This window comes from Lagenorhynchus albirostris, chromosome 13, assembly GCF_949774975.1.
Source record: "Lagenorhynchus albirostris chromosome 13, mLagAlb1.1, whole genome shotgun sequence".
Classification (NCBI taxonomy): Eukaryota; Metazoa; Chordata; class Mammalia; order Artiodactyla; family Delphinidae; genus Lagenorhynchus; species Lagenorhynchus albirostris.
Window position 1 is genome coordinate 59,948,205 of NC_083107.1, and position 13,931 is coordinate 59,962,135.

At 35.9% G+C, this 13,931-nt stretch overlaps 1 protein-coding gene across 6 annotated transcripts in view; it reads left to right on the forward strand.

Annotated features, from left to right (window-relative positions):
- Positions 1 to 13,931, forward strand: part of PRKD3 (protein kinase D3) — a 76,258-nt gene that overhangs the window by 59,457 nt on the left and 2,870 nt on the right. For 5 of the 6 annotated variants that reach the window (XM_060169894.1, XM_060169895.1, XM_060169898.1 and 2 more), the window contains 7 exons: positions 184 to 236; positions 2,795 to 2,867; positions 3,918 to 4,024; positions 8,498 to 8,659; positions 8,889 to 8,987; positions 11,269 to 11,536; positions 13,625 to 13,710. In XM_060169894.1, the coding sequence (XP_060025877.1) occupies positions 184 to 236; positions 2,795 to 2,867; positions 3,918 to 4,024; positions 8,498 to 8,659; positions 8,889 to 8,987; positions 11,269 to 11,536; positions 13,625 to 13,710 (848 nt within the window). The remainder of the gene's footprint in view (positions 1 to 183; positions 237 to 2,794; positions 2,868 to 3,917; positions 4,025 to 8,497; positions 8,660 to 8,888; positions 8,988 to 11,268; positions 11,537 to 13,624; positions 13,711 to 13,931) is intronic. The other variant, XM_060169896.1, reaches the window with a different exon arrangement.

Genomic DNA, 13,931 nt, shown 5'->3' on the forward strand with positions numbered 1-13,931 from the left:
TTAGTATTGTATATGGATAAATTGTTTTTTTAATTTTGTTTTAATGAATGTAATTATATTAAGTGTATGTTAGCTAGTTTTTTAAAATTTAGTATATTGTGAGCATTCACATGTCAGTAACTATTATTACTAAGTTATGGACTAACAGTTTTTTTTTCCATACATCATTCTTATATTTTACAGAAGATTTGTCTACCAGTATCTCTGTATCTAATTGTCAGATCCAGGAGAATGTGGTGAGTAAACATTACAGCTAAAATATGCAATTGGGTGATTAAGGAAAATAAAATGTGAAAATCTTATTAGGAAAATAAGTTTATAGCCCAAAGTGTTGCGCAGTTTGCCTAAAGACACTAGGCTAGGCTGTGTGGGTGATAACTTCCCTGAGGAGTTCTGCTTTATGAAGGAAACTGAGGCAGTTTCCTTTTAAATTATGAAAATAAAGTTAACTTTTTGTAAGTGACATTAGAATATCACAAAGTGATAGACTAGTTCAAAGAGAAGGGAGAGGCTACTTCTTTCTGGGTCAGAGCCGGGAAAGCTTCTCAAAGGAAGTACAACTTGAAATATGCCTAAGAGGATGGAAAAGAGTTTTGACACAAGTGTTGAGAGGTTGGGGGAACATTTCATGCAAGTACAGAGAAGCAGGAAATGCAGGATTTTAAGGAAGAGTCAAGACTCACTTCAGCTGGTGTATGTAGGTACATGTGGGGGATTACAGTACGGATCAGCGTACTTTCTATAAAGGGATAGAAGTAAATATTTTAGGCCTTGCAGACCATATACAGTTATGAACTCAACTTGGCCGTTGTCATGAGAAAGCCGTAGGCAATACTTAAAGGAATAAGCATGGCTGTTTTCCAGTAAAACTTTGTGGTCACATATATTTGAATTTCATATAATTTCATGTTTCACAAGACATTATTATTTTGATGTTTTTTAACCATTTAAAAATTAAAACTGTTAAAAAAAATTAAAACTGCTTTTAGTTCAGGGGCTGTACAAAAAGAGGCAGCAGGCTGGATTTGGCCCACAAGCCATAGTATGCCAACCCCTGGATTAGAAAGAAAATAGCCTAGAAAAAGAAGTCAGAAGATTGTTCATTAGCTATGTATAAATTTCTCTCATAAAATCTCTTATTCTTTAACTGGGGCATCCAGCTGTTATTGCTCTATAACATGTAAATGTTGTTGGATTTTCTAAGATTGCAGTGAAGACTGATATCCAGTAGTGCTATGAGAGATAGAGGGTTTCAGTGAGATTTAATCCGTGTCTCTCTTGTCCTAGGGGTAGGTAGAATAGGTACCAGATTATTGGGGAGAGAAAGACGTTTTCTCATTTCAGTTTTACAGATAAGAAGACCAGTCCCAGAGAATTCAGCTTACTTACGATTACCTAATTTAAACAAATTAGGATTTGTGGAATTACTTTTTTTCTTTTTTTGCGGTACGCGGGCCTCTCACTATTGTGGCCTCTCCCGTTGCGGAGCACAGGCTCCGGACGCGCAGGCTCAGCGGCCATGGCTCACGGGCCCAGCCGCTCCGTGGCCTGTGGGATCTTCCCGGACTGGGGCACGAACCTGTGTCCCCAGCATCGGCAGGCGGACTCTCAACCACTGCACCACCAGGGAAGCCCAGAATTACTGATTTTTATATGCCAGGCACTGGATTTGACACTTTGTATATATTCTCATTTAATTCACTTAAAAATCCAGTGAGATCGATGTTATTATATCCACTTTACCAATGAGGGAATGAGGCCTAGGAGACTTGGTTTATCCAGTCACGTGACTGCCGTGAGACCCACACTGTCTGGGAATGTAACACCGAACGAGACAGGTGTAGTCCCTGGCTTCATGGAGACTGTAGCACATACCCAAACAAAAGACAGACCTTGACTGAAGACCTGTGGGGAGCGTTGCCAGGCGCCTTCCAGGAGCTCTCTGACAGCGACAACCACTAGTGAAGAAAAAGGAAGATGGAAGGGAGGGGCGGAAGGGAGGAGATAGAGGAGTGGATTTGAGCTACACATACTCTTTTCATCAGTCTTTAAAATTAGCCTGATCTCAATAATATGAACCTTTGAGTTTTTCTTTCAAATCAAAGATAGCAAATCTCTTTAATGGTACAGTAGGTAAAACTTTGTTCTTAATTTTTTATGTTAATTTACTTATTATAGATCACTACTTAAATAAATAAATATATATATATATATATTTTGGCTGCTTTGGTTCTTCGTTGCTGTGTGCCGCTTTCTCTAGTTGCGACGAGCAGGGACTGTTCGTTGCAGTGCGCGGGCTTCTCGTTGCGGTGGCTTCTCGTTGCAGAGCACAGGCTCTAGGCACACGGGCTTCAGTAGTTGTGGCTCGTGGGCTCAGTAGTTTTGGCTTGCAGGCTCTAGAGTGCAGGGTCAGTAGTTGTGGCTCACGGGCTTAGCTGCTCTGCGGCATGTGAGATCTTCCTGGTCCAGGGCTTGAACCCGTGTCCCCTGCATTGGCAGGCAGATTCTCAACCACTGCGCCACCAGGGAAGCCCAATAAATATATTTTTTAATTCAAAGCATTTTTCTCCCAAGGGTCTTCTTACAGAATACATTATAGTTGTGCATTGAGTCATTGTATTAAAGTTGGGCTTTTTTAGGACATAGAAAGTCTATATTTCATAAAATATTTTGTGAAAATTAGTTCTGTCAATCATAAAAACTAAAATGTATTTAAATATTTGAATGAAAAGAGTCTGAGATGTTGACATTATTTCATAGAGGTAATAACACTGCTTACTTTTTCCCTAAATAGGACATCAGTACTGTTTACCAGATCTTTGCAGATGAGGTGCTTGGTTCAGGCCAATTTGGTATCGTCTATGGAGGTAAGCAACTACAGCCTTTTGCATATTGTAGATAACATAGAAAAATTATGAAATTTAAAAACATCTACCAGCTGTTAACATCTTGTCACAGTTTCGTCAAGTGGTGTTTTTCTCAAAGGTTAACCTACATACATTTAGCTAAGCCCTTTTCACTATAACTGAGTATTAATTCCTTAATTTAAACTAAGAACTTTAAAAAGTAACAGAATAAGAAAATTCACAATAGTCTTTATCTTTTCTTGTAGATTACACATAAAGATGTTTGGGAAAAATAAATGGTTTGAAGTTTATGTTGGACTATGAAAGTTTGTTTATTGAAGTACATGCCCCACTGGTTTTCTCACACAAATGGCACCGTTTGTCTCCTATTGGCATGAATGGTATCAGGTCTGAAGACATGGAATCTTATCCAGCTCTGTGACTTCCACTGGCAAAGTCATTTAACCTCACTGTGCCTCAGTATCTTCATCAGTTTAATGGAGCTAATAAAACCTGACCTGCATAGTTCACAGGATTTTTAATATTCATTAAACCTAATATATATAAAAGTACTTTATAAGCTATGAAACATGGTATAAAAGGAAAGTAATGTTAAACCCTTTCATTCCTTGCTGAGACCAGTTGGCCTTTCTGCCTGAAGGCTGTATAGTTAAGTCACTCTGTGCTGATCCAGTAAACCTAGAATAAAATTAATGAATTGGTACGATGTTTCTATCTTGACAGAATTTTTAAAGACTAAGTCACATATTTAACTATCATTTCTTTAATAAAGTGGATTATTTTTCAGCAAACAGGTTCATTCAAATTTCCTGCTGTTTCAAATAATGAAACAGCCTTTATTAGGGGCAATTACTATAAGGGAAAATATAATTTATTTCTTAAAATTAAAGGTTAGTGATGGAGAAAGAACAAAATGAGCTGAAAAAAAGAAATACAAAAATACATACATATCAATTGCAGTTTGTGGATAACTTCCTGATAAAGCTTTTGTATTGTATGTGGGATGTCAATTTGTGTCTTCTTTCTTTTCTGTACTTTTTTTAAAAATAGGAAAACACAGAAAGACTGGAAGGGATGTGGCTATTAAAGTAATTGATAAGATGAGATTCCCCACAAAACAGGAGAGTCAGCTCCGTAATGAAGTGGCTATTTTACAGGTAAAAAAATCCCCCAAAAGTTGCTTTGTATTGGTTTTAATTTTTGATTTATGAGCTTTTAAATCCAAGTCTAGTTAGTGTGCTGATAAGATTTTGGTTTTTGTTTTCTTTGTTCTCATTTTTCTTCGTTCTCATTTTATGACCTTTTGGCTCAGTGAGAGGCTGGTGAGCATCTGAATTAACTCCCTAAGTTTTTTTTTTTTTAAAGGCAACATTAGGTTACAATAATCTAGGAGTTACAAGGACTGCCATTATGGTAGTAGTTTGTTTAGAACACATTTTCCTAAGGAAAATCTTAAACTAAAAAAACTCAAATTTCATTCTTAATTCATCACTCCATGAGCTCAAAATACTTTGATACTTCTACCACCACGTTTCATTATAATAGTTTAGTCCATTAAGGTATATTTTTAAAGATATATTGGCAATGACTTAAATCCCATAAAATAAATTACTGTGTATTTTTATTTAGCATTTTTATCTCTTTTGGACGTCATCTAGAAGAGTAAAATTTAGCTTTATTTTTCTGAATATCATATAATTAATTTATAATATGCAAATATTTATTAATTCATTGTGTAGCTTTTGCATAGTATTTAAGAAATCATGATGATATAATAGTTAATGCTGTGAGAGCCCCATTTGCTTGTGGGTGAAGTTCAAGAAGACACAGCCTATTGAACTTGTGCTTCTTTGGAGAAGAAGGTAAGAAACTTATAAACATGTAATTAATTTTACATTTATTACATTATTGGTCACTGTTAGTAACATTTGCCTCACTTTTTTTCAGAGGAGTGATAATCAAAAGATTGTGGTCTACAAGCTACCTGTGGTCACTTCAAGGCTGCCTCCTCCTATAAAGCTACCTTTAAAATAGGATATTAACAGCATTCAGACTCTGCATTAGGGTTTGAATATACTGTTAGAGATCTTTTTTCATATCTAATTTTGGACTCTTTCTCAATATCCAATCAGTATGCAAAAAAATAAATATTAAGGATTTATTCATAAGGATTGATTTTTCCTTGTCATTTTAAAAAATTTTTATTGAAGTATAGTTGATTTACAATGTTGTGTTAATTTCTGCTCTACAGCAAAGTGACTCAGTTATGCATATATATATTCTTCATATTCTTTTCCATTATCACAGGATATTGAATATAGTTCCCTATGCTATACAATAGGACCTTGTTTTTTATCCATTATATATATATTAGTTTGCACCTGCTAATCCCAAGCTCCCAATCCATCCTTCCCCCACCCGCCCTCCACCTTGGCAACCACAAGTCTGTTCTCTATGTCTGTGAGTCTGTTTCTATTTCGTAGATACGTTCATTTGTGTCGTATTTTAGATTCCACGTAAAAGTTCTCCTTGTTACTTTGATCACATCACAAACACAGCTCTGTACTAAATACTGAAGCTTTTTTCCCACATGTTAGCAACTGCAAATCTTAATAACTGAATTTAGGAATTTCCAGATAATACACAATGTAAACACTTTATTATTATAGCCCTCTGGTTATTTTCAGAATGAAAATATTTCAGAATTAAATAATTGTCGCCTGTGGGATTTTTCACTTTCATTTTACAGGGCTATAGTAATGTCAAATGTCCTTTTGCTGTTGCCTGAAGAGGGTAGTAGAGTAGTGGGAGAAAAGGTGAGGCACTCTCATGGCTCCCTATGTAAAGGGGAAAACGTTCTCAGAAACTTAAGAGCAAAATTTCTAGTTTGACTGTTGTAGTATAAATTCAGTATTTTCCCCTTCTCTTCTTGGAAATCACCCAAAAGCTACAAGAAAAATGATAAACAGAAAAGCATACTCTGTCTTTAACAAAAATAGAAAAGAGTTCAGCCCTACAAAATAGGTGGAAGTTTTTCCAAAAACAGTGGAAATGGACCAGGCAAATGCAGGAAGACGCACCACAATAAAAACTGGTTTTGCTGGCTCTTTCTGAGCTCTACAGTCGTGACAGCCTCTCTCTAGTTCCTCTCAAATAGAAGAAAGCCAAGGGAGTCATGATCTAATAAGATTTAATTCAAGAGAAAACACATGAAGTGAATTGAAGTAGGGCACTCTAACGGTGGAAGAGTGCAAATCACACTAAACCAAATGGCATCAACAACATCTATAAAGGAAAACTAGAGACCATACAGGGAGCACATTAGTAGTCCATGACAGATGAAATAGACAAAGGAACATAGGAGGCCTAAACAGTATAAGGTAGATCTCACCAGTTTATGTTGAACACTGTACCCTAAAAACAAATAAGTACCCTATTTATTCAAAAAAACAGTAGAATAAACAGTACTTTTTGGTCTTAATGCACTAAAGCTAGGAATAAATTATAAAATCAGAAAACAAAAACTCCCACCACCTGAAAAAAATTTTTTTTTGAGTCTTAATTCTTGAATCAGAGAGCAAAATCAAGATTGGAGTATTTAGAAAATAATTGTGGAAATACTGTATATCAGAGCTTTTGGACTACTGCTTACAGAAATCTTGGTAACCTCAAATATTTAATCAAGAAAAAATGAACATAAATAAATTAAGAGTCTAACTCAAGAAGTTGAAGGATGAACAGTCAACCTGAGGAAAACAGAAGGAATTAACAAAGATAAAAAAGGAAATTAATAAATTTAGTATAATAAATCCAAAAGTTGATTATTGGGCGGGGGCGGGGAGTGGATAACAATAAAATAAGTGTCCAACCGAATCAATATAAGAAGATATAACAACATTTTGGAGAGACGATCACAAATACTGAAAAAATTTTAGGGAATCTTTTTTTTTTTTTTTTTTTAACAACCCTACCTGACTTACCGGGCTTAGGGAATCTTAAGATACTATCTTGTGTAACTCTGTTAGATAAACTTGAAAACCTGGAGAAAATGATTCTCTATGAAAGTATAATTTACCAAAACAGACTCTAGAGGAAATAGGACATTTAAACAAATAGAAGAAGTGGTTAAAAGAATTTATGTTACAGCATACTTCTATTTTTTGTGTGTGCATGCATGTGTTTCCAAGGATGGTGGGGGGAAAAAAGAAACTTAAGAGGTAGTCAGCTGCAACATAGGGGACAGCCAACCACACTTCCAACTCTAAATCAGTCAGAGTTATGATGTTCTGAATCTTCTGCTTACTGCCATTATCATGCCCCACCACTGTGGGGTATTTCACTTTCATGTATCTACTATAAGATTGTGTCACTTTTTATTTTGCTACCTGGAACACCATGTCATTAACTTGTTTTAAGCTGATTAGTAAACAGTATTTATCTTGCATTTGCTATTCACTTTCTAAACATTTTTAAAACACCAACCATGATTCAGAAGTTGAGCTAAAAGTGACTAAGACACAGTCTCTGCTCTCAGAGAACTTACTAGGCTACAGAGTAAGACACATATACACGTAATACAGTACCAGGGGATAAGCAGTGCTGCATAGAGTGCAGTGGCAACTACTGCAGTAGTCTGGAAGAGAGGTAACGTGAGCTAAACTGGAGGCATTACAGTGGGAATTGAGAAATGATGGTATATTCAAAACACATTTTAGAGATGGAGCCCAACTTCACATAGGCCGAAAAAAAGTTTGCCCTCTTGGCATACTTAGATACCCATAGTAAGGAAAAAAAGCATAAGAAAAATATGTTTCTGTTAATAAGTATTAAAAAGTTTAATCACTTGGGCCAATATTTAAGACTGAATAAGAATGAAACCAGACTACTGAAGATATTAAAATCCACACAGAGGAATTTAGATTTATGTCCAGAAATAAAGAACCATTGAATGTTTTTTGTGTATGGCTGACTTCTCAAATTGCTTTTGAAGAAGTTTTGTTTTTTTAATATCAGTTAAGATAGATTGCTTTTTTATTAGCAGATACAGTATCACATTCAGCTTTGTATTTCTCCAACCCTGTTAACCTAGTAGTGCTTAAGAAAAAGGGGTGATGGTAGTAAAGACATGCTGAGCCTAAAAGAGGGAAGACCAAATCAAGGTATAATACGACGAGATCAAGACTTAGATAAATAACTACCTTAAAGACAAAACTACCAGTTTGAGCTAAGACCCTCACAAACAGCCCCAAAGAACCAAAGCTCTGTGTAATTGGCTAAACTTTGATTGGCAGTTGGTGCCTATTCATGGACAGCATAAAATTAGAGTACTATCAGAAGATTAAAAAGATGAGAAGGAAGGAAAAGAAGTAGTAATGGACAAGAGCATTTATATTGGAAAAACTGGGAAGATATTCTTTCCCTTCAGTGCATCCACTCTCCAGTACAGAACTTGGAAAATCAAATTCTGTGATCCTTTTTATTTTGTTTGCTTTTATTTATTTTTCTAAGCTATTTTTTGCTTTCTGTGCCGTTATTCCATACAATTAATTGCAGCACATTGTTAGATATTAATATTTGCACAGTAAAACTTTTACTCAAGTTGGTCACATAAATATCCTGCAACTCTTCAGAATTTGCACCATCCTGGGATTGTAAACCTGGAATGTATGTTTGAAACCCCAGAACGAGTTTTTGTAGTAATGGAAAAGCTGCATGGAGATATGTTGGAGATGATTCTATCCAGTGAGAAAAGTCGACTACCAGAACGAATAACTAAATTCATGGTCACACAGGTATTTTAACTTTTTTTGAAACTAGAAAATAATAAAAACTACAAGTTACATGTTACATATTGTAACATTGTGGGAATTGTTAACTTTGAAGAACAGAATAACACTTTTAGTTAAATCTTGATGAACTGTAGTGGACTTCTAAAATTATTATACCACTCAAGGGGTCCAGTTGGTGTTTAGCTGTGATTTTTCCAGAAATAGAAAAAAATTCTGTTTTCTTCAATAACAGATACTTGTTGCATTAAGGAATCTACATTTTAAGAATATTGTGCACTGTGATTTAAAGCCAGAAAATGTGCTACTCGCATCAGCAGAGCCATTTCCTCAGGTGAGATATTCTCCAGAACCTTTTTAAAGTACGGTTTTAAGTATCTGTCTGACAACATTATGAAGTACCCACGTAATGAAAGGCAGTGCTGTAGGTTCAGTACATAATCATCTTACAGAAAAAAAGTTTCTACCTTATAACTGCCATTGAGGATGTATACCTGAGTAGTCTGAATTCAGATTTTACTAATTATATTATTTTCATGAAGACTTTTTAGACCAGTTCTCAAAGGAATAATTTTTTTGCACTTTTTGCACAATCCACCCCTCCCTGTGGGTTGGGAATGAAGTAGGGAGAGTCAGCCTTGGTTGGTGCTTGGTGCTCAGGACAAATTCCCCATGAAATGAAACAAACTGAGGGATGACCCTGAAATGAGAAGACTCGATTTTGGTTGAGGCAGGCAGCCAACACTTCTTCCTCTTTAGAGTACTATATTTCAAACATTTTCAGCAAAACCTATGGAAGAATGACATTTCCCATCACCGCCAGTGCTCACATACGTATTACGATATGTATGTGTGTGTCTCTCCTGCGTGTGATGCATTCATTTTTTTACTTGGCTAAATTTCATTTCATTAAAAAGTGTTGATCTTGATCCAAATTTATTTCATAACCTAAAAATAGTTATTAACCCAAAGTCTGAAACATTTGTCCTGAGGAATATATATTGGTGGTACCTATGAATATTTATCATGATTGTCATCAGCTAGAATCTGTTGCCAAATTATTGTTTATGTACATTTAAAACACAATTAGACAAGTGGCTAGAATAAGGACAACAGATGACTATTTCACTTGGTAAATACAACTCAGATTCTCTTTCAAGAAAAAGATGTATTTAGAAAAATTATTCAACTTTTTTACTTTTAAGGAAGTAACCATATTCCTTTTGTAATGCCTATGTGAATAAAAATAATCCTCTATCTTTGTGAGGTCAAAAAGGTTCCATAAGCATTGGTGCAATATTTTAAGAATTATTATTTCATGTATTATTTCATTTGATCTTCAAGAGAGTATGGACAAAGGATGTACACCCCTACAGCTAAGGCTAAAACTCCAGCTTTCTGACCTCCATTAGGAACAAAGGGAAAATAATGTCACTTACTTGATACTCTTTTTTTTGGTCAAGTGCTAGCCATGGCCCCTCTTCTTTATTCAGTTGCCAAAATGCCAAGTCATCTTTATCAAAATGCTAACTGAAATATGGCATTTAATGAAAAAAGTTATTTCTTCACGGTCAATAATCCTCTTCTTCAAATATTCAGAGGAAGTAGTTGAATTCAATAATGACACAGAACAAATATCATAAAAACATGTATGAAGGTCCGTCTTTGCTTTCCACTCACTGTTTGTACCACTGGTTTGTAGAGGCCTCTCAATTTATCTTGAAGTTTTTAGTGAAGACATTTTGTGAATCAAGGCATTTCCCCTGGACAGTACTTGGCATTTGCTTGTTCAGCATGGATGTATCATTAATCACCAAAATTTGAACCTCGTAGAAGATGGGCAGCAAGATAAGTATTCTGAGCTCTGCCAATCTTATTACATTTCCAGAACTCTCTTCCCAAAGGGGCATGGTAGTGACTGCAGCTACCCCCAGATATAACTTATTTCAAATCTGAACATCTAACTAGCAATATTTTGTTCCATAGTCATAGAAAACACTTTCAAACAATCTCTAATATGACTCTTCTACTGGCCACATTAATACTTATCTTTAATACACCTCAATTTCATTTACTTGCCAATATATAGTATCCTTGGGAAGAGAGATTCTAGGATTAAGCAAAATAAAGGGTAAGTTTTTAAATATCACAACTTATTTTTCATTCAGCAAACATTTGAGTACCTCTATCCAGGCACTGTGAGGCCACTGAGCATTTAAAAGTGAAACACATAATTCCCGCTTACAGGTAATAGAAAGTGATCTCCTAAAAGCCAAATGATAAAAGATCAGCACCCTCCATTTCATCAAAAACGCTGAGCACTTATAACACCAGTCTGGTATTTGGCATTCTGGAAGCTAGAATTCAAAAGTGGTTTTTTGAAATGAGCATTAGCAAAGCTCTTCATACTGTTAGTAATGGATCACAGGGTTATAAATGTATCTAAATATTGGGAAAAGGGTATTTTACAATTTCCTTATCTATAATCTTGACATTCATAATACAGTTGGCAAATGTGTTGAAATGATACAGTATCATATTTAGGGACAGGTATGTATATATAGATTGATACATATATCAATAATATAAAATTAACATCATCCTTTAATTTCCAGGTGAAGCTGTGTGACTTTGGTTTTGCCCGCATCATTGGTGAAAAGTCGTTCAGGAGATCTGTGGTAGGAACTCCTGCATACTTGGCCCCTGAAGTTCTCAGGAGCAAAGGCTACAACCGTTCTCTAGATATGTGGTCAGTGGGAGTTATTGTCTATGTGAGCCTCAGCGGCACGTTTCCTTTTAATGAAGATGAAGATATAAACGACCAAATCCAAAATGCTGCATTTATGTACCCACCAAATCCATGGAGAGAAATTTCTGGTGAAGGTAAAAAAAAAGTTTTAGGTCTGTGCCTTTTAGTCAAAATCTTTGTGATCCCAAATCACCCTGTCTCTTCTGACTTCTCTTTTTAATATTTCCCATTCACCTTCCAAATTCAACTGTTTACCAATTTTTTGAGCACACTTCCTTTTACATTATCTTTTCTTTATCTTCCTTATAGTTCGCAGGCAGGGCACTAATCCAGGCCCCAGCTGCCTCATTTTGAAACTACTCAAATAGCTTAACTGTCCTTCTCAGTCACCACTGCCAAATCCTTCTTCAGGAAACACTACTTTCATCTTACGCTGCTCCCGGACATTAATCTCAGCCTCCCTCTAACCAGGCTGCACCTGTAGGTCTCTGTGATATGGCCCAAGTTTGCCTTCTAGCCTCATCCACCATTACTGCCCTATGCAGGGTACTTAAAACTATTTGCTGCATTTTGCTTAGGTCTTTTCCCTGCCTACCCGTTTCTCCTCCTTGCTGTTGAAATCCTTCCAGTTCTTCAGAGATCCCTTAACTTGTGGCTCATCTGAGAAGTCTTCCCTGAACCCCTCCTCCAAACTGTGTAAGATCTACTTAGGCTACTAGTTGGGCGTATCTTTTCACGACCACTTATCTTCAGAACTAGATTCTGATCTCCTTGAATGGAGACCTGTAACTTAGGTTCTTTATATATCACTTAAAACACTATTTAACATTCCCATAGCATTTGATAGAACTAGTACTGGGGAACATCCCCACCTGAACTTAGCCAACCCTTGGAACAGGGGGGTCTTTTTTTTGTTTTCCCAAAAGTGCCTAATCATAGGGATATAGCCCATTAAACTGGGAAAAGTTTGAGGAACAACATATAAGTAGTAGGCTTACTTGGTAATGAACAGAGCTAACTAAAGAAGTACATATGAGGGTTTGGGGATGTTGCCAAAGTCATCTTAGAGCTCCTTGGACAGTGTGGTCTGCAGACCTCTTAAATCAGAATCACTTGGTGAATTTATTAAAGAGAAGACCCCACTGGCTCTATCCCAGAGATTCAGACTCACCAGCTGGATTGATGCCCAGGAATAAATACACTGAATACATTTTAATAAATACACTGAATGATTCTGATGCACATAGTGGACCGCCATTTAAGGAACAATGGATAAAAGTCTGAAGTATTTAGAATACAGAGAAGTTAATAATTAAAATACTTATGGGAAAAAAATGATTAGGGCAAAAACAAAAATATGGAAAATCGTTGCTAGTTTGGTGGTATTTAGAACTAGAAATAGTGTAGTATAAGTCATTCATTTGGCTCATCCCTGGATCCATGTCTTAGTAACAACTGTATTGTTACATAGGGATGTTGTCAGTGTATAGTTACCTGGTTGCTTTGGTTTTGCAGTTGGCCCATTTCTCCAAATAATTAGATAAGATATGTATGCCAAGATCTCTCCACATACACCAAAATACCATGAACTTGTTTGCTAAAACTTGTTAAGTATGAACTTTTGGTAATAAGTTATCACCTCACTGTAACCATATCTGTAGAAGCAAGGCAATGGCTTCGGCTACTTTTCCAGACCAAGCCCGAGACTAGAGAAGAACATGGCATCATTGGGGCAGGAAAAAAGAAACAAAAAAAATCAGCCTATAATAACAGTCTGTCTTATTCATCTTAAAAAATAATAGTTAATACTCAGCATTTATATGCTGAGCACCATTCTAAGCCCTTTATGTGTATTAAAGCCCTTTATGTGTATTAAATTTATTTCATCTTCTCAACAACCTCATTTTACAGTTGACCGAGGCACAGTATACTTTAGTAACTCACCCTATGTCACACGTAGTAACAACGCCAGCTCAAGCAGGCTGGCTCCAGTCTGTACTTTTAACCTGTACTCTATACTGTTTCCTTAATAAACCAGATACACTGTGAATTCAGTAAATATTTATGGATCACCAGCATGTTAGCTTAAAGGCCATGTCCTTGAGAAGCAAAAATCCTCAACCTTATATTTCTATGGATTGAACTGCTTTCCAGGCAGAGTCACAGGTTTGAGATGCTCCATACGCTCAAATTCATGTATCTAATTTTGTCTTTTCCCTTAGCAATTGATTTGATAAACAACCTACTTCAAGTGAAGATGAGAAAACGTTACAGTGTGGACAAATCTCTTAGTCATCCCTGGCTGCAGGTAAAAAAAAAAAAGTATCTCTCCGCAAAAAAAAAAAAATGTACCTCTCTTCGGCGATTCTCATTTGAGCAGTTCATGGTGATTGTCTTAATGAAACCACTCTTAAAAGCAATAGATTCTACATGTCTTAGGGCCTTATAGTATTCATTTTACCTTTCTGTAAGGTGAGGATGACACATTATGTTGTCAGATATATTTTATTTTTAAAGTGTCCACTAAAA